The sequence below is a fragment of the Carica papaya genome, chromosome 5 (genome assembly GCF_054855325.1).
Source record: "Carica papaya isolate Zhongbai chromosome 5, ASM5485532v1, whole genome shotgun sequence".
Classification (NCBI taxonomy): Eukaryota; Viridiplantae; Streptophyta; class Magnoliopsida; order Brassicales; family Caricaceae; genus Carica; species Carica papaya.
Window position 1 is genome coordinate 3,379,568 of NC_142313.1, and position 20,633 is coordinate 3,400,200.

The 20,633-nt window shown below is 32.8% G+C and overlaps 2 protein-coding genes and 1 pseudogene across 3 annotated transcripts; all 3 read right to left on the reverse strand.

Moving 5' to 3' along the window:
- Positions 1-863: 863 nt before the first annotated feature.
- On the reverse strand, positions 864-3,633 carry LOC110826271 (NADPH-dependent oxidoreductase 2-alkenal reductase-like). Its single transcript, XM_022056886.2, has 5 exons — positions 3,243-3,633; positions 2,700-2,877; positions 2,215-2,381; positions 1,913-1,995; positions 864-1,478 (listed from the first exon to the last, which is right to left on the reverse strand). Exons 1-5 carry the CDS (start codon positions 3,498-3,500, stop codon positions 1,100-1,102), a joined length of 1,065 nt encoding a protein of 354 aa, XP_021912578.1. The 5' UTR covers positions 3,501-3,633; the 3' UTR covers positions 864-1,099.
- Positions 3,634-7,276: 3,643 nt separating this feature from the next.
- LOC110826283 (NADP-dependent alkenal double bond reductase P2-like) lies at positions 7,277-15,689 on the reverse strand (annotated as a pseudogene). Its single transcript, XR_015819391.1, has 7 exons — positions 15,450-15,689; positions 13,677-13,843; positions 10,034-10,444; positions 9,139-9,317; positions 8,234-8,400; positions 7,932-8,014; positions 7,277-7,816 (listed from the first exon to the last, which is right to left on the reverse strand). The product of XR_015819391.1 is annotated as an NADP-dependent alkenal double bond reductase P2-like (transcript).
- Positions 15,690-16,080: 391 nt separating this feature from the next.
- LOC110824777 (NADPH-dependent oxidoreductase 2-alkenal reductase-like) lies at positions 16,081-19,743 on the reverse strand. The gene is made up of 5 exons (XM_088220661.1): positions 19,377-19,743; positions 18,501-18,678; positions 17,118-17,284; positions 16,844-16,926; positions 16,081-16,724 (listed from the first exon to the last, which is right to left on the reverse strand). Exons 1-5 carry the CDS (start codon positions 19,632-19,634, stop codon positions 16,343-16,345), a joined length of 1,068 nt encoding a protein of 355 aa, XP_088076787.1. The 5' UTR covers positions 19,635-19,743; the 3' UTR covers positions 16,081-16,342.
- Between the last annotated feature and the right edge of the window lie 890 nt (positions 19,744-20,633).

Here is a 20,633-nt window from a genome sequence, read left to right on the forward strand (position 1 = left end):
TCAATCTTCTTGTCTTCTACATATCCCAAAAAACCAAAAGGCAAAACTTGAGGCCTAAAAAAATGAACCCAAAAAAAAAAAAAATAATAATAATAAAGAAAATATGATAAATGATAACAAAATTGAATTTTTTTAGATATATTTAGAGTGGATAATATTACAGTTTTATCTACAGAATTTTTAACTAATACTTAAAAACTATATTTAATGATATTTATAATAATTTTTAAAATAAAAAATAGCTATTAATATGAGTTATATAAAATATTAATATGAGCTATTAACAATGTGTTCTGCTATGTCTAATGTAAATATAAAAAGAAGTGTTTATCCAATCAACTGTTAATTAATTATGTACCATCTTTGAATGTGCTCAGCGAGAGTAGAACAACACCAAAAGTTTATCAGAGAGATTTGGGACAGAGCAATTGGAGGGGAGAGGTGTCAGGTTGTTCAGATTAGGAGAAACGGGTTAAAGTTGTGAGACTTTTAGTTCTAATTTCGGATTAATTCAGATCGATTTATTCGTAGGTTTATTTTTAACACATTTTATGATAAATGTTATCCACGAAATAATTTATTGAATTAAACTTTACAACATGTCAAGTCTAATAAGATGTGAAAAACGATTTAACAGTGTTAACGATTTCCGACAGAAATATGATATTTCAAAAAATTTCTACAAAAAAAAACCAATAATTATATTAATACAAAGATAGTACATATACTAAATTAAGTAAAACTGTATAATACAGGAACCAAAAATGTATTTAGGGCATTATATTTGTATAACCTTTTAACTCGTTTTGCTTCTTGAACACCTGATAACTTTTAAATGCGGGAAGAGTGAAAAACAGTACAAATGAAGAAGCCGGAGTCCTCATTAGACCAATATGTATGTCTCCACAAAGACAATTTCTTGTTTTTTTTCTTATTTAATATCCATACAAACAAGAAGTCTGACCAATTTTTATTACACCACTACATTATGTTTGAACGTAGGCACACGTAAAAATATCACTAATTTTTGTCATTGTATGAAAAGATAGAGCCAGGACCAGCTTAAGCACATCTTAAGAAATCCATGTCCCTCATCGGTCTACTCTCGAGCAACCGCAACAACCTGTTTCCCAACATTACGGCCAGTGAAAAGTCCTATAAGGGCTGCAGGCGAGCTCTCAAGGCCATTTGCTATGTCTTCAATGTATGTTATCTTCCCTTCTCGGATGTGTGGAAGTACAAGGTCTAGGAACTTCGAATATTCGGGATAGTAGTCTACAACACTAAATCCTGTTATTTGAACCCGCTTGTAAATAATAGTCATCAAATTCCCCACACCTTCAGGCTGATCAAGATTGTATTGTGAGATCATTCCACATACAGCTATTCGGCCATGGAGTCTCATGTTTAAGAGCACTGCATCAAGCATCTTCCCCCCAACATTTTCGAAGTAGATGTCTATGCCCTCAGGGAAGCATCTGGCAGGAACACTCCAAGGTTCAGTATGTGAATTTAATAGTTTATTGCTATACATCATTATGAATCATGATACCCACCTAAATCATTTCCATCCCACATATTCCATAAAATAAATTTATTTGTTTATAGTAGTTATGTAGGTGGAGGAGAACCTTGATATGTCAAGCCAAAGGCCATACCTTCTACCTAGAGTATTAAATCTCATCAGGTCAATCTACCAATTGCTGAAGTTACTACCTGTCCAAGGAGCACATTCTTTTTTCTTTTTTCTTTTGTGGGAGCATACAGAGTATTTGTATTAAATCTCATCAGGTCAATCTACCAATTGCTGAAGTTACTCTCTGTCAAAGGAGCACATTCTTTTTTTTTTCCCTCTTTTGTGGGATTATACAGATTATTTATTTCTCGTAAAATGCAACATAAGTATACTGACCTTTTCAAGGCAGCAGCCAGATCCGGCTCTTCTTTATAATTAAAAGCGTCATCAAACCCAAGCTTGTTTTTCAATAGGTCAACCTTATTCAGGAAAAGAAAATGCAAACAGAAGCAAACATTATGCTAAGATTTGTGTCCCAGAGTAAAAATGTATTCCTTTTATAAGTTTTCATATATTGCAGAAAACATAAAATATTAGGTTCCTTGTGCTTGATAATTGTTATTGTCCTGGATGAATCATTGTCAAGATATAACCATCAAGTTAAGAGCAGAAAGTTAACTTAAGCCAAATGAGCTTACCTTCTCTTTACTTCCAGCACTTCCCACCACGTAACAACCCATCAACTTTGCAAATTGTCCAACAAGCTGACCAACAGCACCGGATGCAGCTGAAACGAAAACATATTCTCCTTTCTTGGGAGAACAAACTTTATAAAATCCAGCATAAGCAGTCATACCAGGCATGCCTGTTAGATCGTCAGGGGAAGAGAGAAAAATAGTAAGACGTGCATATTTCAACATTTATAGACTGATTTAGGCACACCAGATCCACAAATCAACACTGTAAGTAACATAAGCCATATGCATATGGATATAAAAAGAAAATCCATTATCTGCATATGCATACACTGTATTTGATCAGCAAAAACGTAATTAATAAATCTAATCATCAGCAAATCTGCACATGCAGCATACAAGAGTCTGCTAAAGTCCGCAGTCATGGTACTTTACACATCAGCAAGAATCAATACATGAAATCTCAAATGCCGAATGAACCAACTCACCAAGAATTCCAGTGTAATAGGACAAGGGGACATCTGTATGGTTGATTTTAAAGAGACTTTCAGGCTTCGTAATGAGACTGTACTCCTCCCATCTAGTTATACCCCAAACCAAGTCACCCTTTTTGAAGTCCGGATGTCCAGAGTCCAGTACTTTGGCCACTCCATACCCTATCAGTGGCTGCACATTCAGCACCAGCAAAAAGGTTTACTAATCCGATTTTCGGACCTAGTCTTTAGATATGATCTTGTTCACTCCCAAGACATCCACTAATTTTCTATCAATAACCAGACAAAGAAAATCACGGACGCTACAACATCCTATTACTTTCAATTTGAATTTATTCATCAGTCTTGCAAATCTTTAGTAAGAAAAGTATTTATCTCCCGTTTGCCAGCGCGCTATTACTCCACCTCTGATAGCTCAAAATCATTGAAGAGAGCAAATTGAAGACTAAAATTTAAAAAGGAAAAAAAAAAAAAGAACTGCTTAACTGAAATTATATATATATATATAGAGAGAGAGAGAGAGAGAAGTTAGAATACCGAGCCAGGAGCGAAAGAGGCGTAAGGGGCAGAGGAAAAGGGAGAAGGTTCCATCTTCCTCATGCGAATTCGCATGTAAGGATCGCAGGACAAGTAGAGATTCTTGACAAGAACACCATCGGAGCCTTGTGGAAGCTTGAGACTCACAGAGGAAGTAGTAATATACATGTGCGATTCTGTTGGAAATCCAACTACATAGTCTTTGAATATCACCTGCTTGTTGCTCACCACTTCTCCTTCACCAACACCACTCGCCATTTCTAACCTCCTCCCTTCCTATTGAGCGGAACTCCTCTCTGATTGGATTGCAAGAAAGTGAGAGTGTCGGTGGAAGATCAGTGCACTTGTTTGCTCTGTAATGCAAGTATATGGAAGGAAAAGTTTGAAGAGACGAGATTTATCTTGCTTCTAGAAAGTGCACCTCCTCTGTGGTTAATTTTGGCCGTTACAGGCTGCGTCTCTTAAATAAATCATTATTTTATTTATTTCTAAATTTTTAAATACTTTTATTGACCCAAATATAAAAAAATTAGCCGCATTTTCTGAAAAAAAATTTAATTTTTTTTTTAAAAAATAATAATAAAAACAAACTACAGACAAAATTATTACGGAAGTATATAAATTTTCCAAATAATTATGTGAAAAAGTGGAGAAGCATATTTACATGTTACACGTTAATACACCAGTTAGTATAATTTTCTTTTTTTTTTATAAAAAAACCAAATCAATTTGTAAATTATTATAAAACATAAAGGCTAAAGTTTTCCCCCACCCCCAAAATAATTTCTTGTTGATTAAGAACATATTTAAAATAAATTTTTTAAAATATATTTTATTAATTAAATAATTTATTCACATTCATTACAATACAATATTTTATTTAAAATATATAGAAGGGTACAACTTGACTGAACCCATCACGTTTTATAGAAGACAAAATATATATTAACTATCCAGTTAAAAATTTATGTATATTTAAGAGTTAAAAAAGTGTAGCATAAAACAAAAAAAAGAATGCAAAATAAATTATGATATTCAAACGTATCATAATCTTTTTTATCGATAATTAATCTCGAAATAAGTATTTGTGAACTTTATGATTAAAATCAATATTTAAATTCTATCGATGGACAATAGCTATCAAATCCGCCATAGCCTTTTGGTTTATGAAGATTAAATTGTGAGATCATTCCTATCTGCGCCTTGTATATTGGGTTGAGAATCTCCTCGTGTAACACTCAACTTTTAATTTTTTTAATTTATATATATATATAATTATTTGTTAATTGAATTTATTTTAATTTAATAAAATAATAATAATAAAAAAATAAAAAGTTAGTTAAGGATTTAATTAAAAATAATTTTTTTTAAAAGTAAAAATTTGGATTTTATGAGTATTTTTTAAAGAGAAATTAAAAATTGAGAGTCAAAACGTAATTTAAAAAAAATTCGCTACGTCAGATGCCCGGTTCGCATCCCCGACCAACCAGGACGCGTCAAGTGGCAGAGGCACTGACGCGGGAGGCCATGAGGGGGGGAGCCACGTAGGCAATCCACGTGCGCGCGATCAAACGGCTGAGATCCGTTCTCGCGCGCACGAGCGGTCCAGATTGAAATCGCGCACGGACGTCACAGATTGAATCGCAATGAACAGCCCAGATTCACTCTCTATTTAATCGCGATCGGACGGTCCAGATCAAAAATGATGGACGGTCCAGATCAAAAGCGGATGGGTATAAATAACCCCATCCGCACCCAAACCCTAACCCTAGCTGCCAGAGCCCTTCGTCGGAGAAGATAGCCCAGCCGCTGGGTAGCCAACTGCCGCTACCCGCCACCGCACCGGAACCTTTTTCGACCGCCAAAAAAGGTAAAAAAATTTCTTCTTGCACAAAATTCAATTTTAAACCCATTCATGACTAAATGAGAGTGAAAGAACTGACCAATTGGCCAAAAAACGCCATCGAAGCCCGGCGGCACTGTGACAGAAAATTTCACAAACCACCTCCGATGAGGCCATTTCCGATTCCCATTTCGGGTAATTTTTTCACCGTTGTAATCATCGTTTCCTTCTCTACAGGTTGACCAGAGCAAAACGCCTAACTGCAACGTGAGCCAGAGGAGCTGCCGCACCGGAGAGCTCCGCCACCGGTGAGTTTCGATTTTCTACATTTTTTGGGCCAACCAAGGGCCCTAAGTGTGTTTTTCCACATGAACTGATGCAGATTTAGCTGTCGACCGAAAACAGCCAACCCGAGGTGGATCGCCGCCGTCGCCGTGCTGGATTTTTAAAATTGGCCGAGTATGTCTTAAGTTTGATTTTTGGGTTATTTGGGACATTTGTAGGTACCGTAAGCGCGTTTCAATTTCCGAAGAAAAATTCAGGGAACCCAGGGACCACCTGTAAGCGCAGTAAGTCATTTACCTTTTCAGCGTCAAATCAAATAAGGACCTCTCACCCTATTTCCTATTATGAAATTGAAGTTTGAATAAATAATAATACTGTATTTTGTACAAATTAAATAGATGTACATAATTAATTACGGATTGCTAATGGAGTCCGAACCAGACATTGTTCTCTGTTGATTTCTGTTGATTAATCTTGCAGTCTAAAAGTATGATAGTTTCTTGTTTATATATTGTATGTTTTAAATACATATATTACTGTCTTACTTGATCATTATTTGATTTTGGGATCTAAGATATGATTGTATTGTCGGATGCATTTTTACTTGTTTATGTATTTATGTTTGATTTGATAACGGAGACCAAGGAAAAACAAGAAATGGGTGTGATCTGATAAATAGATAAGATGATAGTTTCACTAAATATATTGGGAGATGGTGGACAGATCGGGTTCATAGGGAACCCTACCGTAAATGTTGTCTCATACCAAACGGGGTATGGAGACTTGGTCATTTGACGTTCATACTGGACAAGGTATTAAGATTTAATATCTTAGCACTCATACCGGACGGGGTATGAGGTCGACTATGTAATTAAGACTGTTAAGAGAAAGGAGTTCACGTGTAGCAGGGACACCCTTATGGATCCCCATGGATACTAGTAAGCTAGTGAAACGAGAAACGGTTACGAGTTCGTCTATTGTTAATAGATATGGATTTATAATATGTACCATGATGGTTGATTATACATGAAATTATGATCTGTGTGATATTAGTACTTCTATAATTTATTTTCATAAATTCTCCAATGGTAAGTAAAATGGTAAATAGTTTTATTTTAAATGAATGTATTGGTTTAAATCTACTACTCTATTAGTTGTTTTGATTTTCTACCAACTTTTACTTTTGTGACGGTGATATAGTGTGATGTCTTTATTGAACTAGTGTAACTCATTCCTTATTTAACTATTTCTGATAAAAAAGACCTAATTCCCGAGCCCGATCTGCAAGAAAACTGCGAGTAAATACTAGATACTTTATAGTTTCCTTTACTTTTCTCATTTCTCGTATTTCTTTCAGAGAATTCATTCCGTGATGTTTGTTTAGTACTTTTAAGTTATTGTGTAATGGATGTAAATTTTAACTTTTTAATTCGCTTCCGCATTTAAATATATATTTCCTTTTGGATTTTCGGAGATGTTACACCTCGTCTTCAATATGTATATGTGGATTTAAAGGAATACCACTACAGCTAATAAACAGATAGAGTTCATCTCACCATAATTATCCCAATCAGTTTCTTCCTTACATCAAATCTGTTCAATAAAACTAAATAGTCCCATTGATTTTTTTTGGTTATGGCCTACTGACAATTCTTTGTTTAGTGATCTATGGAGCCTAAAATACTAAAATTATTGAAATAAAATATTGATAGAACATGGCAAATGAACATATTGAAATAAAACAATTCTTTAATTGAAAGATTAGTAATTTTCTCTCTTTATAAGAAATTGCTGATTCGAATTAAATTATATATTCTTTTGTATTCTTATTAAGAAATTATATTATAATTAATATATATTTTATTTATTTATGAAATATATTTTTTTTATTAAGAAAATCTAAGTATTATCCTTATCAACTTTTTAATATATATGCTTATTACATTCTTACAAATATGTGATGTATTAAATGTGATTATACTCAATATTTTTTTTTACTAGTTACTTTCTGTTAATAAAATTTATTTTTCTTGAGAAAAGACTAGGTCATCTCTCCCTTGCATAATTTAATCTTGAGCAACCACAATAACCTGTTTTCCAAAGTTGCGGCCATTGAAGAGTCCTAAAAGTGCTGCAGGTCCATTCTCAAGACCTTGTGCTGTGTCTTCAATGTATGTTATCTTACCTTCTCTGATGTAAGGAATTACAAGGTTCAGGAACTTGTCGTACTCCGAAAAATAATCAGAAACCATAAATCCTTTTATACGAATTCTCTTATAAACAGTACTCATCAAATTCCTCACGCCTTCCGGCTCACCGATCTTATTGTATTGTGAGATCATTCCAGATACAACAATTCGCCCATGAACTCATGTTTATCAGCACTGCATCAAACATCTTTCCTCCAACGTTTTCAAAGTAGATGTCTATTCCCTCAGGGAAGCATCTGTGTCACTCACAATTACATACATACATCTGTATTTTTAGTCTCTTAGGTATGAAACTATGACTCACCCTATATATGTAAAATTGTGCGTGTGTATGTGTATATGTATACTAACCTTTTGAAGGTTGCGTTCAGGTCGTTTTCTTCCTTATAATTGAAAGCCTGATCAAATCCGAGTTTGTTCTTTAACAGATCAACCTCATTTGAGAAAACAAAAGTATGCACAAAAAGACAAAAATAGTTAGCTAGTTAGAGAGTTACGTTCCTATGATTCCTAATAAATTTTCATGAGTTTCAGAAAACGTAAATGCTAAGTTCCTTGAGCTAAATTATTGATTCATTGTCCCAATATGGTGAAGACGTGAACTATGAACAAATTAAGAATAGCAAGCTAATAGGAGGCTGAAGTAAGTTTACCTTCTCTTTGCTTCCAGCACTGCCAACCACATAACAACCCATCAACTTTGCAAATTGTCCAACAAGCTGACCAACAGCACCACATGCAGCTGAAATGAAGACATATTCTCCTTTCTTAGGAGAACAAAGTTCAAAGAACCCAGCATAAGCTGTCAAACCAGGCATTCCTGTAGGGAAAAGGAAGAATAGATCAGATGGGCATATTTCCCCACACAAATTTCATTTAGCAACCCCAAATTTGTAATTCAGTATAGGTATAAGTACTCTACTGGCATGCAGTATTCTCAGGAATCAGTGCTTTTTTTTTGTGTCCAATAATCATGGATCTAAAACAACTGCAGAAGTCGTAAATTATATTAAGTATTTTGAGAAGGTACTATCTCCATCCATTATTAACATAAGAAGACCAAATACTTGTAGCATATAATAATTTCTCAACTACATAAAGTAGGAAGGAAGTGTCTCGTTTAAGTGGTATATTTAGACAGTATCAGGAATAATGACAAAAATAAATCGAGAAGTCACCAAGCACAAAGATGTCCTCACAAGGGATAAAATTTGGAGGAGTTTGTAAACTGAGTGCAATAGTAGTTTAATAACTTACTTATTTTTACTTAACAATCAACATTTATTGAAACATCAATTATTTTTTGATTATATGGTCGATATTTTCACTCATTTTTTATGAGAGTGTAGATTCAAATTCATCTGTACTTATCGTGTATCTTCATTAGAAGGTAATATTATTATTAGTTATTTATTATCGTGTTCATATACCAACTAATTAATAAAACATATAATTTTTTACTAAAAAAAGCTAAACTCATTAAAGTGGCAAGTTAAGAAGGCTTAGGGTTTAACATGAAAATATCATCGGACATGAATCTCCAGAACCAAGTACTTACCAAGAATTCCAGTGTAGTAGGTCAAGGGAATATCTGTATGGTGGATTTTGAAGAGACTTTCAGGACTTTGTAATGAGACTGTATTCCTCCCATCCAGTTATACCCCAAGCCAAGTCACCCTTTTTGAAGTCTGGGTGTCCCGAGTCCAATACTTTGGCCACTCCAAATCCTAACAATGGCTGCATAAATCACAATTCAACACCAGCAAAATGGTTCACTAGTGTACGACAACTTCATTACAATATGATCTTCAAAATCTGGATCACAGTTAAATTTATTCAGCAACACGGGGCATACAAAGAACAGCAAGTAAGAGGACAAAAGTATAGTTTCACTTCAATTGATTGGGTTTTCATCTTATTGGAATTCAAATAATTGTGAGTTATTTAGCAATAGTTTAGCTTGTTATCATTTTAGGTGAAAAGTATTTGCTTCTTATAGAATAATTGCAGGTGTTTGTGATTCTAAATATGAACACTTGAAAATTTTAGGTTAAATAAATTAAACTAAAAGGAAAGTAAAAAATTTATAAGAAAATAATAATCTGGAAGTAATGATTTTCCCTAAAATGATAAAAATTCTAGGTTCAAATGAACTTAAATGCACAAGACAAATATTAATTTTGCTAGGAAACTAGAAAGAAATTTATGAATATTCAAGGAGTTTTAATTAACTTGTTCATTGCTACTCCTTTTTTTTAAAAAAAAAACTTATCCGTTGTAACCCTTTTCAGCTGATTGCTCAAAATCATCAAAGGAGAAATAACCACTCCAAGTCTCCAAATAAACTCGTAAACGTCTGATATACATTCATACATAAGACATGATGCGGGCAATTAGACATGAAAGAAAAACTTGGAACATTGCAGAGCTTATTAAACAGAGAATGGTGATACCGAGCCAGGCGTGAAAGAGGCGAATGCGGAAGAGGCAGGGGAAGAAGGATCAATCTTAGCCATGAGAAGTCGCATTTAAGGATCGCAAGACAAGTACAGATTCTTGACGAGAACGAAACCGGAGCCTTGTACAAGTTTCAGATTCACGGTGCTGGTGGTGACGTACATGTGAGATTCCGTTGGAAATCCGTCGACGTAGTCCTTGAATATCACCTGCTTGTTGCTCGCAACTGATATCCGCCATTGTTAACCTCCTCTTTTCTTCTTCGTCGGATTTCGTTCACTCCTCTCTCCCTCTTTATACTCTGTGAACCTCTCGCTCATTCTCTCCGTACGTGCTGGTTTTACGTCCTCTCCAATCAATTAATTCCCACCAGAAAACTTCTGTAAAAGAAAATTCGAACTAGAAAGCTAAAACCACAAATTTAAAAAAGTCAGACATAGAGGAATTGTCTTTTTTTATTTTTAAATTTTTTTTTTAAAACTTGATATTCAATCAAATTAGGTAAATAACACGTGATAAATACATTAATACTATTACCAACTAATTTTCAAGTGCATATCTACAAATACACAAATATATATATATATAACATATAATATGCCGATTAAAATTTATCGTGTTACACACGAAATAATTTCATTAAATCTTTGAAACAATAATTTAACACGTGACAATTAATAACTTGTATCAACAAACAATAACTATGAAATTCCGCCGTGCCTTTTGGTTGATCAAAATTAAACTGTGAGATCATTTCGTACTCAGCAATTCCACTAGAGAGAGAGAGAGTGGAAGCCACCTATTTTTCATTCTCTTGGCAGCCACTCAAACTTACATATATATATATATAGTTTTCTTCTTCTTTTTACCCTCTTGTCAAACAGCCTCTCTTCTCTTTCTCTCTTAATCTATTTTATTTTTTGTTCAACACACATATACATATACCTCTAAAAACTGCAGCCTTAATTCCTTTTTTTTCTTTAAAATTATTTATTTGCCATTTTTGGGCTACATACATAACCAACAATCTCTCCCTCCAACCCATGAAAAGATGTCTATCATACATTGCTCAATATCCAATCAATCATATCTTTTTGGTATAAGACTGATATTTGTCATGAATCACTACTTTTATCAACATTTCAGCTAGATTTTTATTAGTATAAATTTTTTTCAATAATATTTACCATATATCGTATCTAATGATATCTCACATCAATATGTTCAATATGACGATGATATGTGATATTCTTACTCAAATCTAAAGTATTTTTTACTATCACAATTAATCACATACTAATCTTGCTTCAAACCCAACTCTTCCAGAAATTTTTTCATCCAGAGCATTTCTTTACCTACTTATGTCCAAGTTATATACTATGCCTCAGTTGTAGATAAAGCAATACATTTTTGCAATTTAGATTACTATGATATAACTCCCCCTGTAAAAGTAAATACATATCCTGAAGTAGATTTTCTGCTATCAAAGTCACCTATTATATCTGCATCTGCATATCCCTCTAGAATTAGTTTTGAACCTCCAAAACAGAAGCACATTTTAGAAATACCTCTCAATTATTTGAAAATCCATTTTATTGCTTCCCAATGACTCTTACTAGGATTAGAAAGAAATTTGCTTATCAAACCAACAAGATGAGCAATATCTGGTTGAGTACAAACCATAACATACATCAAACTTTCAACTGCAGAAGAGTAAGGAACAACTGACATTTTTTTTAAGTAGCAGGACATAATTCTTACTAAGTGTTGAGTGATTAGCAAGTAGTATGCTAACTGGCTTAGTATTCTTCATATGAAATCTATTTAGAACCTGTTTAACATACATTTCTTCTAACAATCACAACTTTCTAGCTTTTCTGTCACGAATAATCTACATACTCAAAATTTATTGTGCTGGTCCCAAATCTTTCATATAAAAAGAGCAAAATAATTTTTTTTTGAAACCACTAATTTCTGTAGTATCTTGTCTTACTATCAATATATTATCAACATAAAGCAACAGAATGACAAACTTACCAACTGGGAATATCCTAAAGCACACACAATGATTTGCATCTATTCTGGTGTAGTCATGATTGATCATGAAAGAATTAAATTTCTTATCCCACTGTCTCGAAGCCTGTTTCAATCTATACAAACTCTTTTTTAACCTGCAAATCATGTGTTCTTTTTCCTTTGACTTCAAATCCCTATAGTTGATCCATGTAGATTTCTTCTTCCAAGTCACCATGAAGGAATATTGTTTTTACATCTAGTTGTTCCAGCTCAAGATCTAAACTAGCAATTAAACAAAAAATTACCCGAATTGAACTTTTTTTCACAACAGGAGAAAATATCTCATCAAAGTCAATTCCTTTCTTTTGATTGAAACATTTTACTACCAAACGAGCCTTATATTTCACTAGCTTCTCACCGTCCATCTTAAGCTTGTATACCCACTTGTTTTTCAAAGATTTTTTACCTTTTGGAAGTTCAACTAACTCATAGGTATTATTCTTCTTCAAAGAGCTCATCTCTTCTTCTATTACTTTTAACCATTGAGCCTTTCTTAATAATTCTATACTTCTTAAAAGTTTTGTGGCTCCCCCTCTTCAATAACTGTAATATACTCAGAATTGAGATATATAGTAGAAGGATGATGTATTCTAATTGATCTTCTAAGTTGAGGTTCTTCTGTAACCTGGGATGCAAGGAGCTGTTCCCCCTGCTCAACATCATTTGATCAAACCTTTGATCATCATGTAACTCTCCCTCATCTGTGACATCTCTGATCGAGAGGGAAACTAGTGCAAGAAGAGGAATTTCATCACTTATAATCTTCTTTGATGTCTCAAAGTCTGATAAGATCTTGTGCTCATCAAAAATCACATATCTGGATTTGACGACTTTCTTCTTTACTGAATCCTATAATCTGTACCCAAACTTTGTATCTCCATAACCCAAAAGAACACATGAAACTGTCATATCATCAAACTTCTGTCTCTGCTCCTTAGGTATATACATAAATATTTTGCAACAAATACTTTTAAATGAGAATAACTGAGTCCTTCGCAGACCATACTCTTTGAAGAATATCAAAATTTAAAAGAGTTTATAGAGATCGATTCATCAAGTAGCAGACAATGTAGAGTGCTTCACCCAAAATGGTTATGGTAAATTAACCAATTTCAACATGCATATGACTTTTTCAAAGAGGGTTTTATTTGTTCTTTCAACTACGCCATTATACTGATGAGTATCAGGCACTATCTTCTCATACCTAATTTCACATTGTAGGTAGTAATTCTCAAACTTATTTGAAGTATATTCACCACTATTGTCACTATGAAGACAATTTAAGGAAAGTCGTTTCTCTCTTTCCACCATGACATAAAATTGTTTAAAATATTGAAAAGCCTTGTCTTTTTTTTTCAACACAAACACTCAAACCTTTCGTAAAACATCATCAATAAAAGTAAGAAAATATCTACTACCTCATATGGTTTCCACATCAATAAAGACCACACACATCAGAGTAAACTAATTCAAGAACATTCTTTTTCTTTTCAAATGGGCTAGTGAAAGAAATTTTATGTTGTTTACTATATACACAATAATCACAAGAGCTTCGACTCATACCTTTTGTAAAGGGAATAAGAGACTTCTTTGTTAAAATCAGTAACCCCTTCTCACTCATGTGAGCCAGCCTCTTATGTCACAAGTCTGTTGGAACATCATCTTCGCTGCATTCAGTGCACCTTTAATAGTATTCATCTGAGTCTTGTAAAGTGTATGACATAATTTACCTTTTGCAACCACAATTGAACCTTTAGTAAGTTTTTATTTTCTACCACCAAATATATTATAATAACTATATAAGTCAAGAGCATTAATAAAAATTAGATTAAAATATAAATCTGGTACATGCCGCACGTTCTTCAGAGTCAAGGTGCACTCAACATATGTCTGCACACAAATATCACCAATACCCACAATGTCTGTGAAGTTGGTATTATCCATCTTCACTCTACCAAAATTATCTACTTTGTATATAATAAAGGCATCTCTTTTGGGTGTAGCATAATAAGATGCTGCAAAATTAATAATCCACTCAGTATTAGAATCAGTGACGTAGCTATGATTCTCAACAAATGAAAGTACAACCAATTTTTCACTCTCATCAACTACAATTGTTGTAGTGTTCTGATCATCTGTCTTTTTTTTTTTATTTTTCTCACTATTCTGTTCTTTTTTCTACATTCTGCAATTTCTTTTCATATGTCCTTCTTTGCTGGATGATAACAATTGAACTTATCTTTCACATGTGATTTACCTCTGGATTAATAGCGCCCCTTAAGATCTCTACTTTTACTTGTTCTCCTACTCTCTGTTTGTTGTAATAATGTAAAGTTTCAATACCCATATATTTTCTTCTAGTTTCTCAATTGTACATACTATCTATTACCACAAGTAAAGACAAAATACCATATGGAACAGAATTACTAAGAGACACTAAAAAGGTTTTCCAACTATCTGACAAAGAGCTTAAAAGCAATAAAGCCTGCAATTTATCATCTAAAATCATTTTTATTGTATTTAACTCATTTACCAATTCTTAAAATTTACTCAAGTATTTTGCAAGTAATTATCCATCTCTCAGCTTCATATTATCAAGCTTTCTAATAATAAAAGTTTTATTCCGAACACCTTTCCTCTCATACAAATTTTTCAATTTGTTTAACAAAACCTGTGCAAATAGTTCCTATAGTCTTTATTTATATAATGGTAAACACTATTATCCACCTACTGTCAAATAGTTCCTATAGTTTTTTTTATGCATCTTTTCCCAATCATCATCTAATTTTTCTATTGACTTTAACAGTTTCTAACTTAATCTGATCATACAAATCCCTACAATAAAGAAAATTCTCAATCTTTTGACTTTCAAATTAAATAATTTGAAGAAGATAATTTTATCATAGTACCAGCAAATTCTTCCATCCTAATTCATACAACAAATTTTAGACAACAAATCAATCAACAAACTAGTCAAGCAAGCTCTAATACCACTTGTTGTGCCCCGAACATAGATAAAATTAATTGTGTAAATTAAGTTAATTCTAAATTAATTAACATGAACTAATAATCATAACACTGAGTCAAATTGATGTACAATGGAGTAAAAATAATAAACAGATATAACCGAAAAATTAAATAGATATAGGATTTTACGTGAAAAATTCTTCAGTGTGAAGAAAAAAAAAATCACGAGTTAAACTCCAATTAAAATTCATTGTTAATAAAAATAAGTATAAAGTAATCCACAAAAAAATTAAACCCAAAACAGAGAATTATCTTTTCTTTGTGCAAAACATGGAAAAAAAAAAAAAAAAAAGAGAAATAAAATCAAACCTAAATTTCCCTGAAAAAAGAAGAAATTGCCAATCTCAACGATGATGTCACCAGGAAGAGCCTTAATTCGTATTTTTTTCTTTTTTTTAAGAAAATTACTTATTTGCCCTTTTTGGGCTGAGTACATAACTAACAAATTGTGCTGATCTTTTCACGGCTGTATCCAGGTGCATCCAAGTCCTGTTCTTCCTTGTAGTTAAAAGCAGCATCAAGTTTGAGCTTGGTTTTCAAAATGTCAACCTTCTTTGGAAAAAAATAAAGGAATGAAAATCATAAAATCAAAGACCAAGTCAACAGTAATGTCTAGAAATGAGATCACCTTCTCTTTATTCCCAGCATTTTCAATCACATGGCAGCGTATCAACTCGACAAATTACCCAACAAGCTGATCGATAGCACCCGATGCAGCTAAAATAAAAGCATATTCTCCTTTCTTAGAGGACAAACTTAATAAAACCCAGTATAAGTTGTCATATTAAGCATGCCTGTGGGCAAAGTAAGAACAAAATTAGAATTCAAAAGGGCATGGTTCTTCGTAGGAAAGTTATACCAACTATAGCATGCTCTGTGCTGTTATTTAAACAATAGGTTGAGTTTATTCCTAGAACACTTAATAATTTTTTGGAGAGGGTAGAGAGAAAATATTCTTATTTAAATAATATATATGCTTTTTTCATTACACCAATATATGTATCTCCATAAATACAATTTCTTGTTTCTTTTCTTATTTAATATCCATACAAAGAAGAAGTGCAACAAGTTCTTGTTACACCATTATATTATGTTTTGAACGTAGGGACACATAAAAATACTACTAATTTTTGTCATTGTATGATAAGGTAAACCCAGGACCAACTTAAGCACGTCTTAGGAAATCCATCTCCCTCATCACTCTACTCTTGAGCAACCGTAACAACTTGTTTCCCAATATTATGGCCAGTGAAAAGTCCAATAAGGGCTGCAGGTGCACTCTCAATGCCATTTGCTATGTCTTCAATGTATGTTATCTTTCCTTCTCGGATGTATGGAAGTACAAGGTCTAGGAACTTTGAATATTCGGAGTAGTAATCAAAAACCACAAATCCTTTTATATTAACTCGCTTATAAACAATATTCATCAAATTCCTCACTCCTTCCGGCTCACCAATATTATTATATTGTGAGATCATTCCAGACACAGCAATTCGCCCATTAACTCTCATGTTTATCAGCACTGCGTCAAGCATCTTTCCCCCTACGTTTTCAAAGTAGATGTCTATTCCTTCAGGGAAACATCTGTGTCACTCAATTACATACATACATCTATATTTTCAGTATCTCAGAGTATTAAACAACTCATCCTATATATGCAAAATTTTGTTTGAGTGTGTGTGTGTGTGTGTGTGTGTACTGACCTTTTCAAAGTTGCATTTAGGTTGTTTTCTTCTTTATAATTGAAAGCCTCATCAAATCCGAGTTTGTTCTTTAACAGATCAACCTATTTGAGAAAATAAAAATGTCCACACAAAAAAAAACAAATTTAGTTAGCTAGTTAAAGAGTTATGTTTCTATGATTCCTACTTATGAATTTCCATGAATTTCAGAAAACTTAAACACTAAGTTCCTTGAGCTAATCGATTGGTTTATTATCTGAATATGGTGAAGACATGAAGCTTGAAGTAAGTTTACCTTCTTTTTGCTTCCAGCACTGCCAACCACATAGCAACCCATCAACTTTGCTAATTGTCCAACAAGCTGACCAACAGCACCGGATGCAGCTGAAATGAAGACATATTCTCCTTTCTTAGGAAAACAAACTTCATAGAACCCAACATAAGCTGTCATACCAGCCATCCCTGTAGGGAAAAGGAAGAATAGATCAGACAGGCATATTTCCCCAAAGAAATTCCATTTAGCAACACCCAATTTGTAATTCAGTATAGTTACATAGTACTCTATTAGAATGCAGTGTTCCTAGATATCAGTGCTTGTGTTTCTATCCAATAATCATGGTTCTAGAACACTTGTCAAAGTCACAAATTATATTAAGTATTTTGAGGAGGTACTATCTCCGTCTATTATTAACATATGAAGGCAAAATACCATGTTACTCAATATATGTACTTTTAGCATAAAATAATTCCTCGACCATATGAAGTAGGAGGGAAGTCTCTTATACAAGTGACGTATTTAGACAGTGTTAGGAGTAATAATATTTCATGAATTGAAAAGTTTACAAGCACAAAAATGTCCTCACAAGGGATAAAATATGGAGGACGTATTAATACATACATTGAATACAATAGCAATTTATAATATTGAATTTTAATCAATTATATGGGTACATATATGAGTTTATTGTGCATAAATGACTATCAATTTAATTTTGTCCAGTTAAAAGTGATCCGTTAAAGTTAAAAAGATATTGAACTTTAATGCATCAAACAAATTGTGAATTTTTTTTTTAAAGAGAGATCAAAAGTATTATTTATGATTTTATGATGGGTTAAATTAGAAACACTAAAAAATTAATGATATAAATAGATGATTATGATTCTTAAATCATACATAAGATTTTTTTATTTTATTTTATTATCTCATCACTAGCAATAAAGAGAATGTGACAGCTCTAAAAGATCACGTGTTAATTTAAAATATCTACTACAATACGTGCAAATTTCTTCCGCTATAGATTCATGTATTTTTTTGTTTCATATCCAATCTTTTTGATTTAATATTAGCATGGTAATTTAGATTCGGGTCTAATTTTATGAAATCCTTACATATAACTCACTTGTTTTTACTTAATATTGACGATTATTGAAGCATCATTCATTAGTTATATGGTTGGTATTTCCACCCCCTTTCTCTGTGAGAGTGCGGGTTGAGATTGATATGTACTTATCGTGTATTCTCATTAGAAATTAATGCCATTGTTAATTGTTTATTACCATGTTTAAATTTTTATTTAAAAAAAAAAAAAACTAAACTCATTGAAGTGGCAAGTTAAGAAGGCCTAGGATTTAATATGGAAATATCATCGAACATGAATCTCCAAAACCAAGTACTTACCAAGAATTCCAGTGTAGTAGGACAGGGGAAAATCTGTATGGTGGATTTTAAACAAAGCTTCAGGCTTTGTAATGAGACTGTATTCCTCCCATCCAGTTATACCCCAAACCAAGTCACCCTTTTTGAAGTCTGGGTGTCCAGAGTCCAATACTTTGGCCACTCCAAATCCTAACAATGGCTGCATAAATCTCAATTCAACACCAGCAAAATGGTTCACTAGTTCACGACAACTTCATTACAATGTGATCTTCAAAATCTTGATCACAGTTAAATTTATTCAGCAACACCAGACAGAAAAAGAACAGCAAGTGAGAGGACAAAAGTATAGTTTGACCTTATTGATTTGGCTTTCATCTTATTGCAATCCAAATAATTGTGAGTTTTTTACTAATAGTTTAGCTTTCTATCATTTCAGATAAAACTAATTAGCTTCTTATAGAATAATTGCAGGTGTTTGGGATTCTCAATATGAACACATGAAAATTTACTGCTAAAAAAATTAAAATAAAAGGAAAATTAAAAAAATTATTAGAAAATAGTAGCCAGACGAGCTAATGATTTTCCCTAAAATGATAAAAATTTCTAGGTGACAATGGATTTAAATGCACAAGATAAATATTAATTTTGCTAAGAAACTAGAAAGAAATTTATGAATATTCAAGGAACTTTTGTTTACTTGTTCATCGTAACTCCTTTTCAGAAAAACTTATCCATTGTAGCTCATTTCAGCTTATTTCTCAAAATCACCAAGTCTCCACACAAACTCATAAACTTCTGGTATACATTCATACATAACACATAAAGCGGGTAACTAAACATGAAAGAAAAACTTGGAACACTTCAGATTTTATTAAACAGAGAAGTGAGGGTACTTACCGAGCCAGGAGTGAAAGAGGAGAATATGCAAGTGGCAGGGGAAGAAGAGTCAATCTTAGCCATGAGAAGTCGCATGTAAGGATCGCAAGACAAGTACAGATTCTTGACGAGAACGGAACCGGAGCCTTGTGGAAGTTTCAGATTCACGGTGCTGGTGGCGACGTACATGTGAGATTCCATTGGAAATCCGACGACATAGTCCTTGAATATCACCTGCTTGTTGCTAGCTACTCCTGCTTCGCCAGTGATATCCGCCATTGTTAACCTCCTCTTTTCTTCTTCGTCGGCTCTCTTTCACTCTCTCTTCCTCTTTATATACCGTGAATCCCTGACTCACTCTGTCTGTGCGGCTCTCTGTAGGTGCTCGTTTTACGTCTCCTGCAAGCAATTAATTCCCACCAGAAAATTTCTGAAAATAAAATTCGTACCAGAAAGTTAAAATCTGTCACAGATTGTGATTGGTGGAAGATGGAAGATGGGATGGAGATTTATCTTTTCTATTTATGTTTTTAATTTTAAGTCTTTTAAAATTTTGTACATTTGAATTTTTTAGTAAATACGTAATAAAATTTTGTATTATCTGAAATTAAGAGGAGCTTATATGAAAAATTCTTAAAATTTTAAAATATATCACTTATGGTTAACTAGATTTAAGTTATATTAAGTTATTTTTATTTTATTTTAAATTATTTATTTATGTACAAAATAACAAAACACTAGACTTTAGATCTCTGAATTAATTTTCAGTTATTTATTACATGATAAATCGCTATACGTGATGGAGATAACCGATTTCAATACTGAAAAATTTAATATTTTAAAATTGTATATGAAATAACTAAAAATGTGGAAACACTTAATAATTTTTCGGAGATGGTAGAGAAAAAATATTTTTTATTCATGTAATATTTGAGCATTCTTATTACAAAAATATTTGCGTCTCTAACCTAGACAATTTCTTATTTCTTTTCTCATTTAATATCCATGCAAATAAGAAGACCGAACATTTCTTATTAATATATTATCTTTAAATGTAGTCACACGTAAAAATACTGCCAATTTTATTTCATTGGATGATAAGGTAGTGTCATGACCAACTTAAGTGCTGCAGGTGCATTCATACAGATGCCCAATGTCTGAAATGTAAATCCAAGTTTTATCTTTGGCACTATTTTAAAAGATGTTCTAATTACATTCGCACAAATATGTAATGTCTGAAATGTTATTGCACTTATTTTTTTTACTAGTTACTTTCTA